General features: G+C 45.5%; 1 protein-coding gene across 3 annotated transcripts in view; it reads left to right on the top strand.

Annotated features, from left to right (window-relative positions):
- The window catches only part of FARP1 (FERM, ARH/RhoGEF and pleckstrin domain protein 1), a 388385-nt gene extending 371395 nt beyond the window's left edge, over positions 1-16990 (top strand). For 2 of the 3 annotated variants that reach the window (XM_045186721.3, XM_045186722.3), the window contains exons 19-27: positions 862-992; positions 5522-5590; positions 5816-5905; positions 6586-6668; positions 6745-6857; positions 7402-7568; positions 12308-12415; positions 12840-12991; positions 14865-16990. In XM_045186721.3, the coding sequence (XP_045042656.2) occupies positions 862-992; positions 5522-5590; positions 5816-5905; positions 6586-6668; positions 6745-6857; positions 7402-7568; positions 12308-12415; positions 12840-12991; positions 14865-14946 (995 nt within the window). In that variant the 3' untranslated portion in view covers positions 14947-16990. The remainder of the gene's footprint in view (positions 1-861; positions 993-5521; positions 5591-5815; positions 5906-6585; positions 6669-6744; positions 6858-7401; positions 7569-12307; positions 12416-12839; positions 12992-14864) is intronic. The other variant, XM_024578871.4, reaches the window with a different exon arrangement.
- Positions 16991-17300: the final 310 nt, after the last annotated feature.

Genomic DNA, 17300 nt, shown 5'->3' with positions numbered 1-17300 from the left:
CTGGTAATGTCTGAAGACTGAGCAAGCCTTGGGGTTTGTCACTGTGGCTTAGACCAAGCATTCTGTGATAAGCCAGGAAGCATTTAATTTGTATCCACAGGAAGAAAGCCAGAAGACAATATGCTTCCCTTCCAAAATTGAAGTGCTGGGATAAAGGAGGTGCTTAGTTTTCTGATGATTGAAGTTCAGTTGACAAGTATTTTTTGCTTTCTTGACAAAAATACCTAAATGCTCAGGTATGGTGGCTTTGCAGGCCAGCCAAATTCATGCTAATTGGGCATTAGCTCCTTGTACACATTGGGTGCCTACCAGTATAGAGAGGATGTGTCCATATTGCAAAATAAGGTTTTGTTTTGCAGTTATCCTTTACAACCATCTTGGTAAACTGTATGATTTCTGCAGAAGGTAATGCTGCGAAGTGCTGGAATGCATGTTCATTACTCAAAAGTTGCTATCAATTAGACTGTCTCCCAGAAAGATCCCTCTTTGCCCCAGATTTTTCTTTGGCTTCTCTGGACTTTCTTCTTTCCAGAGAAGGGGGATAAAAAAATCTCTGCCCTGGAGATAGAATTCCAGGAACTCTTATGCCCCTGCAGTTTTCCCTTCTATGCCAACTTATATTGTCACTATGCGTTTGGGAAACTCAAGCTATGTGAATAGATACATAAAGTAAAGTAGATCCATTAAGACAAATCACTTGGTTTTTATTCATGAGAAATAGCAGTGTTTTCCTCAGAAGGACAGCATCTAACATATTTCAGCTACTGGAAGATACTACTCTGGAGAGTTGAGCTTAAATATGTTGGGGAAAAACCCTTATCTGTCATTAATGCTGCAGTGTCTGTGTGTTTCCTTCACTAGCTGCTTTGGCAGAGATTACAGAAATGGTAGCACAGCTTCATGGTACAATGATCAAGATGGAGAATTTCCAGAAGCTGCATGAACTCAAGAAGGATTTGATTGGCATTGACAATCTTGTGATTCCAGGAAGGGTAAGCAGCTGTGCTCTCTCATGCATTGGAAATAAAGATTGTAAATGTTGCTTTTCTAAGCAACATTTAAATGACTTAAATTTGAATGTTTGGAATACAGATACTCCAAGTTAAAATATCCTCCTTCTGAAGGGGTTTCCTTCCACCTTGGGGAAAATTGGAGGAAAAACCTTGAATATTACAGTGTCATTTGAAAATTTTGTGTCAGAAGGAGATAAAGCAAGTGTTTGACCTCGTATTCTGCTTTTTCTCCTTACTGGTTAATATGTTAATTTACTTCTTTCCTTACCATGTTCTAAGACAATTTGAGGTAGCTTATTTTATTTGTTCAAATTTATGTAAATGAAAATGGAAGATACAAATTTTTTAATTGGGTAAAATGGTGATATAAAGGCAGAGGAAAAGCTAGTGCATGAAAGCATGCTATAAATTCCCATGTATGAAAATTATTTTTAAAGGATACAATTTTCTGTACATAATGTAATTTTAATTAGGAATTAAAATAACATTTTAACCAGAACATGATTCCTGGATAAATGCAGTTTCCCCTGTGCTGTTAACCTTCACCGAGCCAGCACCCTTTGTGAGATATAGGTTGTTTGCAGTGAAGCAGAACCTCATTGCATAAACATGCTTCTTCCAGGCCAGTGGGGATTTTAAAAACACAGTACAGCCTGCATTTTTTTCAGTTCTCTTCCTAAGAATCAAAACTATTAGTTGATACATCTCATCAGATCTCTCTGTGTGATCTTTCTCCTATAGCTGCCCAATTTTCAACTACCCATCACCCAGGTCCAGAAGGGAATTTTAGTCTCTGATCTGCTCCATACCTGCCTCAACCTTCACACAAGTTGCCATTATGCCGGGGGCTCTCAGGAGCTGCCCTGGAAACTTTAAACCTGTGAAGCCTAGGGAAGATGTGGGAACATCTCTATGTATTTGGTATTTCTGTCAGGAAATATTACAAAACTGACCAAAAACCAGTTGTAAACGGTTGTCAGAAGAGTTATGTGTAAGTATGGGTGGAAATTAAAGCTGGGATTTGCTTCAGCTCTGCCAGCTCTCCTGCTGAGAAAATCCCACCAGGCTTTAGCATACAACACCCACATTTGCCCATCCACACAGAACTCTTAGTAAAGCCCTATGAAATCAATGTAATTTTCTCATACCTTTGGACATTATAAAATATTTATCATATTATGCTACATGGCAAACAGACCAATTGTAAATCATTTATTTTGAAGAAAGTTTTCCATCATGCTATTAAAAAAGCATTGGCTTGGAGTAGGTGGCTCTGGGTCGAAATTATAGCTGCACTAGAGCTAGGATGTTTCACCAACTGACATGTTCCTTCCCTTCTGTTACATGGGTATTATATCCTCTCCTTCCTAGGTCATGAGGATTTAATGTGTAAAACCAACATAATAAATATGAATTATCTTCCCCCTTGCCCCACCTCCATTTATTTGAATGACTAAATACACACTTATTATGATGTTATTGGTTACATAGCCCAGCATTGTAGAAGGCATCATAAACGTTTAACCAAATACAGGCTCTTTGACCCAAAACTGACAAGGTGATTTGGGGCAAGTTTCTAATCACTTTGCTTTTCAGTTTCCTTATCTGAAAAATGGAGATAATATTGAATTTACAGGCTCATGCATGAAGCTGACATACACACACTGCATATTTGAGGCACACACCACATGTTAAATAAAAGGTCATTGTTATTTATAAAGGTGAAGTTGGAATTGGGGTGCTGGTTACCACCTGCAGACCCACCTTATCTGCATATTCTTTTGCTCTTCAACTGGCTTCACAGCTATTCACTGTTTCAAGTCAGCCCTGAGTGACAGGGGAAGGGGAGGGCTCCGGCCCTGAAAGGGGTGAGTTCTAAGATGGGGCATTCCACACACCAAGGCCAACTGATTATCATTAATTAATTTTCCATTATCAAATAACGTAACGGGTAGAAGGAAGGTTCTGATAGATTTATCTACAGGTGGAATTTGAAAAACAGATTTGAAGGTGAGCAGGTAATTTTAGAAATGCCCCCTAAACTACCTGCAGTCTAATCCCTAACATGGCTTTCAGGCAAAATCCCACTCACCCTTCCACTGGGGTCAGCCTGAGGTGGTTTTATGTCCTGATAAGCAGGATTTTTCCCTGAAACAAGAAGGCCTCAGGACAGTTTGGCCTGAGCCAGGTCCCCTGGGGGTATTTCTCTATCCTAGGAATTGTGTGTTTTCTAGGTTATAGGAGCACATTCTTTTTCATTACCAAAATGAAGCAGGGACGGGGAGGTGGAGCAAGGGGAAAGAGGATCATTTGGTTAAAACTCAGAGGTCTAGACATCTTTGGATGGATTTCCTTCCAGAAGGAAGCAGCTTGGGCTTAAGGCTTTTAGGGGCTTTTTCTTTTTTTTTTTCTTTTTTTTTTTTCCTGTTCCGCAGTTTAGAAGAAAATAAAAAGTTCTAGGCAAGAGACATTTTCCATCTCCAGCCCTCAGACATTGACATCTGAGTCCATAGCCCTTCTTTTCCCTGCCCCTGAAGACCTGGAACACACACGCCAGACCACGCTCCCTTTTCTTTCTGTAGTAAGTACCTTAGGCACCCTGTCTTTCCCTTCCCACTCAGGTTACAGCTGAGATACCTACAATTTGATAGAAAATGCATGTGTTCCAATGGCAACAAATGTGTGAGGTGGAAACAGGAGTGATAGCAGCATGTTAGGGTCCCCATTCTTCAGTGATGAAAGTGGTACCCTAGCCACCATTTCCTCATGTGGTATTGTTTACACCTGATAACATCCATCCTACAGTCCTTCAACTATTTATTATATATTACTTTGTTGATCTCCCAAATATGTCGATGAAATTACTAGCAGACATAGTCTTTGATCTACATTTCATAAAGCACCAAAGAGTTGTTAGGCCATGCTGAAGTCTATAGAATCAAAACAAGTTGGTTGAGTCCCTATTCTTGGCTCAGAGGCTGCTGTGAGCACACAAAAACATCAGGGCAGGTGCTCCAGGAATTTATCATTCTATGCAAAACTACTCCAATAATTAGTGGCTAAATACAACCTTTTAGTATGTGTCACGGTTTTGTAAGTCAGGAATTGGGCAGGGCTCAGCCAAGTGATTCTTCTGCTCCATGTGGTATTCACAGAGGTCCCAGATGGAATGGCCTGGAGGGGCCAAGGCTGATACCTGGCAGGGACAACTGGAGGCTGGACTTAGCTGGGACTACACAGACAGCCCATGAGGGGTCTTGCTAGTCTGGATTCAGAGTGGTCTTACTGACTACCTGCACCTCAGGGTTCCAAGAGCAATCATTTCCAAGGACATAGCAGAGGCTATATATAGTTTTATGACCTAGTCTTGGAGGTCACATGGCATCACTTCCATAACTCCATTGGTCAAATCAGTCACCAGCCCACCTACATCCAAGGGAAAGGGAAAGAGACCCCACCTGTAATAGATGTCAAAGAACTTGCAACTGTGTTTTAAAAGCAGAGCTGTGGAAAACAGTTTAGAGGTTCCTCAATAAGTTAACCATACAATTTCCATAGGACCCAGCAATTGCATTCCTGGGAATATACCCAAAAGAATTGAGAACAGGTATTCAAACAAAAACTTCAACATATTTGTCCATGGTAACATTATTCACGGTTAGACAAAAGGGGAAACAACCAAAATGTACCATCAACAGTTGAATGGATAAACAAAATGCAGTCTATCCATACAAGGAAACAGCCAGCCACAGGAAGGGATGAAGTCCTTATCTATGCTACACCATGGATGAAACGTGAAAACTCTATGCTGAGTGATTCAACTATGAAGCCAGACACAAAGGGCCACATATATGATTCAACTTATATGAAATATCCAGATTAGGCAAATGCAGTTATTTAAAAAAAAGAGAAAGACAGATGGGTGGTTGCCAGGTGGTAAGGAAGGGGAAATGGGGAGTGACTTCTTAATGATAGTTTTGTTGGGTTTTTTTCCTAAGTGACCCCGAATGGTTCATACCCTCAAGAGTTTACAGTTTAGGAGGAAGAGTTCCTTAGATACATTTGCTTCTTGCTCTGTTACCCTAGTATACTAGTTTTTGAGAAGCAAAGTTTTAAGTCATAGAGAAGATTCCTTTATTCATAGTACTCTCCTATGGCTTATGACTTCTGGTCCCTGGCTGCCACTTTGTATCTGGCCAGGTCCTTTTCCCCTCCCTCACACTGGGAAGCCTGCAGGGCCTGCAGGTTAAGTGCATAATTATAGAACCAGCAGGCACACCGTGAGACCTCTGAGTGTTTAGCGGAGCCCATACTAGTAGTCCCTGACTCACAGCTTCCTGGGAAGGAGAGGAGCTTAGAGAATGCATAGCACAGCATTCAGTAATAGTCACCATGATCACTATGATTTTTTAGTATGAAAGGGGCTGCAGTGTTAGGAAGCCAGAGTCTCTGTGTTGACCCAGGTCTGTACACTCCCACCCAACTATCGGGAACTGTTTTCTCTGCAGGAGTTTATTCGCCTGGGAAGCCTCAGCAAGCTCTCTGGGAAGGGGCTTCAGCAGCGCATGTTTTTCCTGGTAAGTGGTGAGAGCTGTTTGTCCTATGACCCATGATTCATGGGGTCACCGGGCCAGGGCTCTGCTGCCCAAGGGGGGAGCCTGGAAGGCAGGAGGATCAGCCAAAGCTGCTGAGACTAAAGTTGAGATCAGCAAATTTTCGTGCAAGATTTTAAAAAGTCTCTGTAGTTTTTGGTTTAAAATGGAGCCCATGCATCTCAGCCACCCTTGTCCTTTCTCCTCTAGTTCAATGACGTCTTGCTGTACACGAGCAGGGGACTAACGATCTCAAATCAGTTTAAAGTTCACGGGCAGCTCCCACTCTATGGCATGACAGTGAGTATGCAGCATGGGTATAAGGCCAGGGCCTCTCCCTCTGGGCTGCCTGCGGTTTGCAGACCAGGTTACGGAAGCAAGAGCCAGTGAGAGTGACATGAGGAAGGAAAAGAAGAGACTTGACAAGGAAGTAAGAGTATCACAGGTGCCACAAGACACATGGGCCTTATTAAGACTCTCTAGGAGGGGCTCTGGGGCCTGGCTTCTCTTCTGCATTTGGGATACATGGGTATGTTGCTTCTAGAACCAAGTGAAGAGGCAAGATGATGTGGCCACGTGGGGTGAATCTGCCCTGTGCCTGGCCCCAGGGACCCTGAAAGACAATCATCACCATCTATGCATGGAGCCCACTCGTAGACCAGGGAGCCACCTGACCTTCCCTAAGATGTGCCAGTGGACAGTTCTCCATATTCTGTGACCCTTGGTTGGCAGATTCTAACAGGCCAGTCAGCAAGGCATTATTTGTCTGTCTTATACCCACATTCTCCTCAGTAGCTGAATAAAGAGAAGTTTATGGACTCTGCCAAAAAGATTCAATGCCTTTGATCTTTCTTTTCCCTTTCCAATTACGAATTTTCTGACTTGGTTCTCCCAGCCATAGCCATTTCAGTGAACATTTGAAAATGCATTGAGTGTCTTGCTTGCTTCTTGGCAGTAAGTTATGAACACTCATCCCACAGATAGAGGAAAGTGAAGATGAATGGGGTGTGCCCCACTGCCTTACCTTGCGGGGCCAACGGCAGTCCATCATCGTGGCCGCCAGGTAACTCGGGGACCTCTTACCTGTTTACTCTTTTACTGGCTGTGGTCTGAAAACCTGACATCCATCTCTCCTTCAGTTCCCGGTCCGAGATGGAAAAGTGGGTTGAAGACATACAAATGGCCATTGATTTGGCAGAAAAGAGCAGTGGCCCCACTGCCGAGTTCCTCACCGGCAGCCCCCCTGACAACAGTAAGTGTGAGGAGGCTTTCCTGGGGAGGTGCACAGGCCCACTGCCTCAAGGAATTAGCCATGCAAGGGCGGGACATCTCTGGCTTACAGAAGGCAAGCATCCTATTGCATTTAAAGTCACCTTACCCAGTAGGCCCTAGATCCATGGACTATTATTTGTATGTAAAGCTAAAAATCAAGGAAATTCCATTTCCTAAAACTATTTTTAAAACCTTAAAATGGTGAGGGAGCAGGGAAGTACTCTTTTCTAGAGCCAGCATTGCTACTTCTTACACAGAATGTCACGGCCTAGAAAATAAGGCCATCCATATGCTGGGTAAGCACCGTGGGCCCAGGGCCAAAGTGTGTTAGGGGCTCCCTGGCAGAGGGGCTGGTGGGACGTTCCACAGGGTGGGACCCTAACAAGCAGGTGGCTGCATGGGGGTCCTCAGCCACATCACTGTGAGTGCCCCCAACCACCCAAGCCCGTTCAGATCCTGAGAGGGGTCATAAAAGGGCTCCTCCTGGAGAGCAAAGATCAGAAGCCTTTTGTCACATCCTGCAGAATCCCCGGATGAGGTCACAGTGGCTGACCAGGAGTCAGAGGATGACCTCAGTGCCTCACGCACCTCGTTGGAGCGCCAGGCCCCCCACCGTGGCAACACTATGGTGCACGTGTGCTGGCACCGCAACACCAGTGTCTCCATGGTGGACTTCAGCGTGGCCGTGGAGGTACCAGCTGTGACCCCAGAGGGTGGGGGGCAGGGCAATAACTCATCCTTTTGAGCATTTGAGCTTGACCTCTCAGGTTGGGCCAGCCAGCACTGACCTTCTCTTGTGAGAATGAGTCTCTTGGCCTTCATTCATCCCTAGATTTTGTTCTCCGGGCCATCCCCAATGTTACCCCTTGTGGAGTTAGCTGTGGGGCAGAGACTCTCCATGCATTTAGCTATGTGTCTGTGCCACAGAGGCCTAGAAACAGGTCCCCAGTGCAGGTGTGGATGGACAGCTCCCAGCACCAAGGTTGCCACATCCTAGAGCGGCCAGCCTCCACCCAACACACATACACCTGAAATCAGGCAGTAGGGTCAGAAAACTGATGCCAACCAGGGCCACGGCACATGCAGTTCATGAAGAACTTTGGAGCGTAGCCTCTGGGGGCACTGGGAGTTGTCCTGAGAGCTGGCTTTGGTGATGGGACTCTCCCCAGATTGTGACTGGAAATCTTCTATAACTCTCCAAACCCCATTCCCTAAGCATCCTCTAGTCCAGGTCCATAACCTCTAACCTTTCTGAAAACGTCAAACCCAGAAAGCTCTAAAACCACTAGGTTCTCTTATCTATCCGATTGGCAACAGAACCTGAGCTGTCAAGAGGCTGTCCATCACGTTTTGTGTGAATGTTCATGTTTTGGCACATAATCCTGTTTGATTCTGGGCTGTCGCCCCAGACCCCATTGCCAGGGGTGCCATGTAGTAGATGCATGGGATTAGGAATTCAGAACTTTTCTATTTTTTATAGAAAGATAAAGGGACCAGGCACCAAAAATGACACATAAGAGATTATGCCAAGAACAGCATTTTGTTTGCTTTTTGAACAGATATTATTGGGAATGTCTCTCTGAGATTGTTTTCTGGAAGTGATCTTCACAGTTCCATGGAGCTGCTTATTTTGCATTTGCTTGATAGTGTTTAAAAACCTGTATGTGCATCTAAAGATGTCTGAGGCACAGGGCCAGGGTGTGAGGCTCCTGGGGCTGCGCCTGGCCTTGTGCAGGCTGCAGTGACCAATCCTTCTCCTCCATCTCCCACAGGGACAGCCTTTTCCCTCACAGGCTCACCGTATTCAGCATTCTTCCTCCCTCCACACTGGGTCTGTTTGCAAAGCTTGCCAGCCAGAGATTTCTTCCAGGGGATAGGAAGTTTTCCAGCACAGAGGGAAGAGGGAAGAACCAGTTACAGTCTACTGGGAAAAACACCTGATCAGATCTAGCCTGTCTCAGTCTAGTCCAGTGAAGCTGGTGGAAGCGCAACACCGTAAGAGGGAACTTGTCTCTTCCTCACTTTACAGTGACTTTGTGAGGTGTAGTTAGGAGTGTCAAGTCATGGGGATTTGGTAGATTTGAAGCCCTCCTTTTTAATCCCTAGAGGCATGTGGATCATTCAAGAATGCAGCTAACACACAAGTTAGGTAGGTCCTCGGCAGCCCAGAGATGCCTCCTGAAGGCCAGCCAGAGGAGTCTAGAAGCCAGGCCAGCAGACTGCGGCCCACAGGCCAAACCCTACCCATCCCCGGTTCTTTACAGCCCATGAACCAAAAACAGGGTTTTACATTTTTGAATGGGTACTGCAAATACAAATACCTGGTTCTTTGTCTTGGCTCAAAAAGCCTAAAATATTTAATATGTGGCACTTGGAGGAAAATTTGCCAAAAAATTCCAAGGATGCCAAAAAATTCCAAGGAAGCCCCTAGGTGTGTGGTTTTAAGATGGCAAAATGCAGATTAAATACTCATGGAATTGACTCATCTGTCACCCTGCAAATGTCTCTCTCCCCCTTGCCAGATCCCCCACACCCTCACTCCTGGCAGACAAACTCCATTCCTCCAGGAGCCTGAGTCCTGCTGCCTAAGGAAAGCAGCAGCTCCTTTACTCGTTGTGCTTTCTCAACATCCTTCACCCATTTCTCTCTTCCAATTCTGTCTCCTGTGGGACTCATACCAGTAGAAATGAGTAACAGGGATGTTTGGGGATAACACAGAGGTGAGCTCAAAGTTTGGGGTCAAGCCAGCGGGCACTAGGGGTTCACATGAGACATGGGACAGCCTGATGCCTGGATGGCCAGTGTGAAGCCTGGCACTCAGAGGGATCTGAGGTGAAATGAGCGAAGTTCCTTTTTAAGACTGGAGTTAGGAGGTATGTAGATCTGGGAGATGTGGGTGCTATTTACAGTCTGATAAGGTGAGGACAACTGGGAGGGGATAGTTAGTTTACTGTATTTGCCACTTCTACACTGCTGGAGGCTAGCATTCAAAGATCAAAGTGTTGGCAGGACTGGCTACTGCTGGAGGCCCTAAGTGGGAGTGTCTGTTCCATGCCTGTCTCTTGGCTTCTGGTGATGGCCAGCAATCCTGGTGTTCTAAGGCTTGTAGATGCACCACTCTAATCTCCACCTCCATCTCACCTGTGAGTATTCCTATGTTCAAATGTTCTCTTCTTCTAAGGACAAGAGTCATTGGGATTAGGACATACCCTACTGCAGTATGACCTCCTCTTGACTGCACCTGCAAAGGACTGATTTCCAAATAAGGTCACCTCCACAGGTACCAGGACTTTGGGCTGTTGTCTGCTCTGGAGCATAGACAACAGGGACTGAGCAGTTTGGGAGCCAAGAAGAGAGTGGATCAGAGAGGCCTTTCTTCAGAATCTGGGGTAGGAGGCTGCTGTGAAAGGTAGCAAGGGAATGGGGCATTTGTTGGTCTGCAGTAAGGATGTTGACCTCTCTCATAAGGGTTCAGCCTCTTGAGAGGAGTGACAGAAAGAGGAGGGCAGAACGTAGGGAGCCAGGTTAGCTAAGTAGGAGGCTGAAATGTATTGGAGGAAGTTTCAGTGTCATTGGCAACTTTGGCAACTACGGCTAGGGCAATGGGGAGAAAAGGCCAGTGGGTATGATTATTAAGAAGCATCTAAGCTATTAGGATGGCAAGGCCAGGGGAATTTATTCAGAGTTTACACCCTTGCATGTTCCAGAAAGGATTTAAGGTATCCGCGCGTGTATCCACTGTGGGACTGGCTCTTGTCCCACAGATAATTGCACCTAAAACTTCTGGACTCTTTCTGGAGGAATTTACTTGGTTCAAAATAAACACGAAGGAAAATAAAGCATGCTGTTCTCCTTGCCTGCACAGTGTGACTTGCTTGTCACCATGTGTCATGATGCAAAAGCACCACCCCCCTACTTCTGGCCGTGCCATTACCTGCTTGGCACTCAGAGCACCCCACTTGCCTGTGCCTTTCTGCCAATTGGTGAGTGGCAGCCAGACATGATGATAGGTGCTGGTCTCTTGGTGCAGAGATAGGACATCCTCCATCTGTGGTCTCCCTCAGTCCAGCTGAGCTCCCGACAGCAGGTACTGGCTGTCCTTCCCAAGCGCTGTCAGTCTCCCCTTCAGACTGCAAGCAACTTGAGGGCATACACATTTAAACTTTTTGTCTCGACTCCTGCCTTAAATGGGCACTTAAAAATGCTTATTAGATTAAATACAAGTTTTTGAAGACACGCCAAAGGGATAGAATAAACTAGACTCAGTATAGTTTTAAACATTTTTTGACTTGTGGCAAACTTGGCCATTTCACCATTTGTATGTGAACTGAGTGGCAGTAATGACATTCAGAGAGTTCTGTGCCCATCACCGCCATCCGTTTCTTCTGTAAGTCTTCCTGGGAATGAGCTGCCAGCTAGCTTGTCAGGGATGTGGATGGCCTTCCCAGTGTCCGCTTCACAGCCAGACACCAAGGGGCTTTGGAGTCAACAAGGACATGCATCCTCTGCTCTTGGCGTTCTGAGCTGCCTGGGAGTTCACAGTAACACCCTGTGCTTGCAACTCCTGCAGCCACTGGGAGACCACAGGAGCTACCCGATGTCCCTGGAATGCTTGTTACCAATGTTTACCTGTATCTCCTGAAGAGAGGTCACTTCTCTTCCAAAATCCAGTGTTCTACCTGGGCCACTAGATGGCAGCCAGGAGCTGCTGGTGCAGCGCTCATGGGGGCTTATTGTTGAGGGGTGTTGGATCCTTGGACCAGTGACAGCCACAGCAAACCACCACCAATGGGCAGCACAGATTTGTCTCACCATTCTGGAGGTGACAGGTCTGGAAATCATGGCATCAAGGCCAGTCCCCCTCTGAAACGTGTAGGGGAGGGTCTTTCCTTGCCTCTTCCCACTTCTATAGTTTGCTGGGTTTCCTTGGTGTTCTTAACATACATCAGTCCAGTGTGTTTCTATCATCACATGGAGCTCTTCCCTTAGAGTCTGCCTCTCCTCTCTCAAAGGACATCAGTCACACGATTAAGTGCCTACTCTGTTCTGTTATGGTTATCTCTTAACTAAGTAGTATATACTTGTGATGACCCTAGTTCCAACTCAGGCCACATTCTGAGGTAATGGGGGTTAGCATATTTTGGGGGGAGGTTGGGGACATAAATTAACCCATAAAAGGTGACAAGAAAAATTAAATGAGGCTCATGGAGTCCACCTCCCAAAGTTTTTCCACCCACCAGAGAGTAAGGCCATTTCTAAAAATCAGTTACAGGAAGCATGTTCTCAGAACCACAGACCCCACCTGCGGGCCTCTCAAATAACAGCCTCACTAGACTGAAGACTGAGCTGACCTTCCCACAGCACCAGGCTGCACCCCACTGGTGCTGGGGGCTCCCATCTCCGTTCCTTACAGCCCTACTTGTCTTTCAGAATCAGCTGTCTGGGAACCTGCTGAGGAAATTCAAAAATAGCAACGGGTGGCAGAAGCTGTGGGTGGTGTTCACAAACTTCTGCCTGTTCTTCTACAAGTCACACCAGGTACATATGTCATGCAGGGCAGGTGGCCCTGTGACCCTTCAGATGATGTATCTAGTGTGCAAGCTGGGGAGAGCCTGAGGGACCCCCAAAACAGCACCCTCCTCTCTCGTGGGGCAGGCATGGAGAGAAAGAAGCCAGGTTTTGAAAGGGGTGTGCAGGGCAGGACCATATCCACAAGGCCCTCCACTATTAAGTGAAGACTGACATCCATTTGCTGACAGGCAATCCGCCTGTTGGTTGGATAAGGGAGTGGGGATGACTTAATCGATGGCTCATGTCCTGGCTGGGAGGCACCAGCTGGACCACAAAGCATTGACCAAAACCAGCTGCCTTGGCTTCCAGAGCTGCTTCAGGGTGAGAGGCTGCAGCCAAGCTCAATGCCTGTGGCCACCTTCCAAAGCCACCTTCTGTTGACCCTTTCCAGGACAATCACCCCCTCGCCAGTCTGCCCCTGCTTGGGTATTCACTCACCATTCCCTCGGAGTCTGAGGACATCCACAAAGACTACGTGTTCAAGCTGCATTTCAAGTCCCACGTGTACTACTTCAGGGCAGAAAGCGAATACACGTTTGAAAGGTAAATGTTCCCCTCTGCCCAGGGACCTACAGAAAAAGGATACTCCTCTTCTAAATAGGATTTCTCCCAAGCAAGCAAACATTAGATAAGGCTCTCCTTACACCCCACTGTGGGCGTTCACAGCCTTCCAGAATGGGCTTGTCTTCCTAACCCTGGCAACTGCTTAGAATAAATCTAAGGTCACTCTGCCAAAATCCACCTCTGTTCTCAGAGAAGCAAGTGGAACCATGATTCCCCTGGGAAACAGGCTGTCCTTAACCTGCACGTTAATATTAATGTCACACACACTGCACTTCTAAATCTCTTGTGTTTTTTTGTTTGACTTCAATAGTTCAGTTCTAACATCCCTGATTGGAAACTCAGCCTTTGGCCATAGTCCACTCAAAAGACCACACGAGGAAGGGAAAGAAACCTGGTGCTTGTTACCTAGGCTGCCTACGTATATGATGAGACACAGGGGCAATAGTCTTCATTGAGCCAAAAACAAAAATAAAATGGAAAGCGCCCAGCTATCACATTTGACCAGTGGCTTCAGTCTGCCCGTGAAATTTCAAGTGCAAATTCTGAGCCTCTGAAATTGCATCCTGATGTGGGCTGCGCAGGCAGTTGTCACTGCTGAACCAGCACCTCAGGCCCCAGACTAGACAGGGCAATAGTCCCCACCCCCATTTAGGCAGAAAATTCTCCTCACCATGCTATTTGACAGGAAAATAACTTGTTTCCTTACCCCCCCACTGATACTGAACCCACAAGGGTTTCTTCTAATCGATGGTCCTATTTTGTTCTGTGTGCAATCCCTACTAAGTTATTTGAGTGGAAACAGCACAGTGGTTTAAAACCAGGGCTGAAAGCTCCCATGTCGTTTAAGCAGCAGTCTCAGAGGTACACTGCTTGAGCAGTGAGCCCAGGACATAGCAGTTCTCAACTACGATGCTAGGCTACAAAATTTATCCAAGTTCGGATCTTGTCACTATTGTGGCAAGGTACGTTAGCCTTGCAGTGGTAACATCCTGAAAGACCTATGATTACAGAATGTGTGAAGCCATGCTGTAAGTTCCATGAAGGCAAGGTTGGCGCACCCCAGGTTTTCTCAACCTTGGCACTGTTGACATTTTAGACAGTATAATTCTTTGTTAGGGTCAAAGTAGGGTCTGTCCTGTGCACTGCAGGATGTTTTGGTCTCTACCCACTAGATGTCAGTTGCCCTCCCTCTATTGTGACAATTAAAAATGTTTCCAGGCAATGCCAGTGTCCCCAAGGTATGTGAAAACTACCAGCACACTACAAGTACTCAAATATAGAAAACGGAACTCCCACTTCGTGGGAAGGATTACAAGGTAGAACTCTCCTAACAGCCAGGTGCCACCTCTAACCGCTCTAAATGGACTGTGCCGCTGCATCCTGGGCAGGGCATATCCAACTCAGGCACTTCTGGTTCTCTGGAAAAATGAGCACACTGAGGTCAACGGTTCTCAAACTGATACTGGGGAACACCTGAAGTAACCCTTAACCCTGCTTTCCATTACTTGGGTGCTGAGAGTTCATTTAAGAACTCTTCATCTGCTAAAATGGCAGATTAGCCCTGGCTGGTGTGGCTCACTGGATTGAGTGCTGTCCTGCGAACCAAAGGGTCGCTGGTTCGATACCCAATCTAGGGCATATGCCTGGGTTGCAGGCCGGGTCCCCAGCAGGGGGCACACGAGAGGCAACCACACATTTATGTTTCTCTCCCTGTCTCCCTCCCTTCCCCTCTCTCTAAAACTATGTAAAAAAAATCTTAAAAATATAAAATGGCAGATTACAAGTAAGAAAAAATCAGAGATGTAAATTTATAAAAAGCCCTCAACAGTTGCTTCTCACTTCCTTCTTACAGGTGGATGGAGGTGATCCGAAGTGCCACCAGCTCAGCCTCCCGTGCCCACATTCTGAGTCACAATGAATCTCATGTGTATTAATGGCAGAACATATCTGTCGATTGTTTCAGTAGCGGCTGCTTTCCTGGAAGACATTTAAGGAAGTAAATGTCTGTATTAATGAAGCCTAGTAAAATTAACAACTGTCTAGAAAACAAAAACATGGTTTTACATCAGCTCTCATCTGTCTCCACAGAACCTTTTTAACCTTGTTTTCCCCTGTTAATTTCTCATCTGAAAGGAAGTGTTTCCACCTCCAAGGCTTGGTGGTGTTCTCTCTGTTATTCTCTTGATGGGCTGTTTTTAGCTTGTGCCAGTATTAAAACATTGTCATTAATATAGTGCTAAATGACAATTTTTCCTCCATGACTGCACATTAAAAGCAGTACAAACATATCCGTTCAACTAAGACAGGGCAAGCACTCTTTTCTTTTACAGGCTGCTGCATTAAAAAAAAAAAAAAAAAAAGATTTTTCCAGTATTTGCAATACACATGGCAGTCTTAAGCAAATGAGATTTTCAGATTTCATTTTTTTTTCAATCTTTCTACTTTTATAATAATAGGAAGTTAGTCAGATTGAATCCTTTGATTAGTAAGAAATTTGCAGCACACTCCTTTCCACTCTGGGGTCTCGTGCTCCGATGAAATGCTGGTTACCAGACCTATTTGCTGGCGCAAGTTGACCAAAATATTTAAGTGATTAGTATTTACAAAGTGTAGCAGGTGGTTTTCTGTTAAAAAAAAGCAGAAATCCAGCACGATGTCTAGACTGTCACTGTACTGTTGGTGGTATATATAGTGAGAAGATATTACGCTGTGGTGTTTTGCTGTCTGTCTCACAAGCATGAAAACCTGTATGTCAGTAATCAGGGCCATCTGTGATGTTATGTTACGGAGGGGTTTTGTGAGCTTCAGTGGACGCAGAAGCACTATGAATCAATGGTGTGCAGTCCCCAAGCACCCATGATCATACCTATCTGCATCCTACCGCAACTGTGGTTTGACTGCACATTCTATAGTAGTATCTATCATGCCTGTCTCCAAAAAACATTCTTTTTCCTTTTTTACACTCATTCCTGCCCAGGTATAGGGTATCAAAAATATGACATTGCATATCCTCAACAGTCAGACTACACAGGGGCATTGTTTTCAGTAATGCTGGGCCCACTGGTCAAAATCTGTTTGCCTATTCTCTGTGGAGATCAGGTGGCTGCTATTCCCCAGTGTTCTTAATCCCTTTCTGATGTAGTCCAGAGAGGGCAGCCGATCAACCCAGTTCTCTTCCCTGCACCACAGCTGGGAAAGCCTCTTACCTACAACACACAGGACTACCCCGACTTTGTGGAGCTGTGACTGGTTATGTGGAAACGGCAATGTAAACAAATGGACAAGTAGCTTGAAATGTGTTAATCATTTGCCTTACAATGTGTACCAGGTGGTTTTAAGTACTAACAAAAGGGAATAAAAATACCTCACACCACAATTCAGCATAGTGAAGTTTTAAGGCAGAACAACTGACCTTGTCTCTCGTCTTTATTTTCATCTAATTTTGGGTGGTGGTGCATCTATAGGCAAAGGACAGAGTTGTCTGGTCACTACAGAATGCATGTCAAAGAGAAAAACACAATGAACTCGATTGCTCATTAAGACAAACAACATTTTGAAAAAATTGGTATTTTGTAGTCTCTGCTTCATTCAACTTGGCCCTCAGAAACAGAACTTTTCTAGGAGACTGATCTTCAGTGGCTATAAAAGGCAATGACTAAAACCCAAAGGAGGAGGGCAAAGCAGAGGGCTACCTGGCACTTCCTTTATAAAGAGAGCCCTGGAGATGAGCTAGTTCCTTGAGGTTTCTCCCATATTCCTGGGGCAAGACCAACACCCAACAGGGAAGATGAAGCTCAAGTGTACTGAGCGGAGACAATATCAGTAAAATTCTCCAGAAGTCAACTAAATTCTACAAGGCTCAGGGATAAGGTGGTCTCCACATCAGTATTTCTGAATGATGGAAACAGTTCAGACCTATGAGCAGCAGCAGTGTTCTCCCTGCTCCTTTGTGACTTCAAAGAACACCTACGAGTCCAAATCACATGGGCAATTTAGACTGATCCCAAGTTGCCAGGAACAGTTTCAGACACCTTCTGTCTTAGTCCATTCAGGCTAGTATAACAAAAATACCATCGCCTGGGGGGTCTTATAAACAACAGAAATTTCTCTTACAGTTCAGAAGGCCGGAAAGTTCAATATCAAAGTACTGGCAGAGTCAGTGTCTGGTGGGACCTTCTTCCTGGTTCACAGCCAGCCTCTGTGTCCACACGAGGCAGAAGGGCTGAGGAATTTCTGTGGAATCTCTTCTCTATGGGCACTAATCCCAGGTTATGAGCTCCATCCTCGT

The sequence above is a fragment of the Desmodus rotundus genome, chromosome 13, assembly GCF_022682495.2.
Source record: "Desmodus rotundus isolate HL8 chromosome 13, HLdesRot8A.1, whole genome shotgun sequence".
NCBI lineage: Eukaryota > Metazoa > Chordata > Mammalia > Chiroptera > Phyllostomidae > Desmodus > Desmodus rotundus.
Note: the sequence above shows the minus strand (reverse complement) of the source record. Positions and strands in the feature narration are given on the sequence as shown.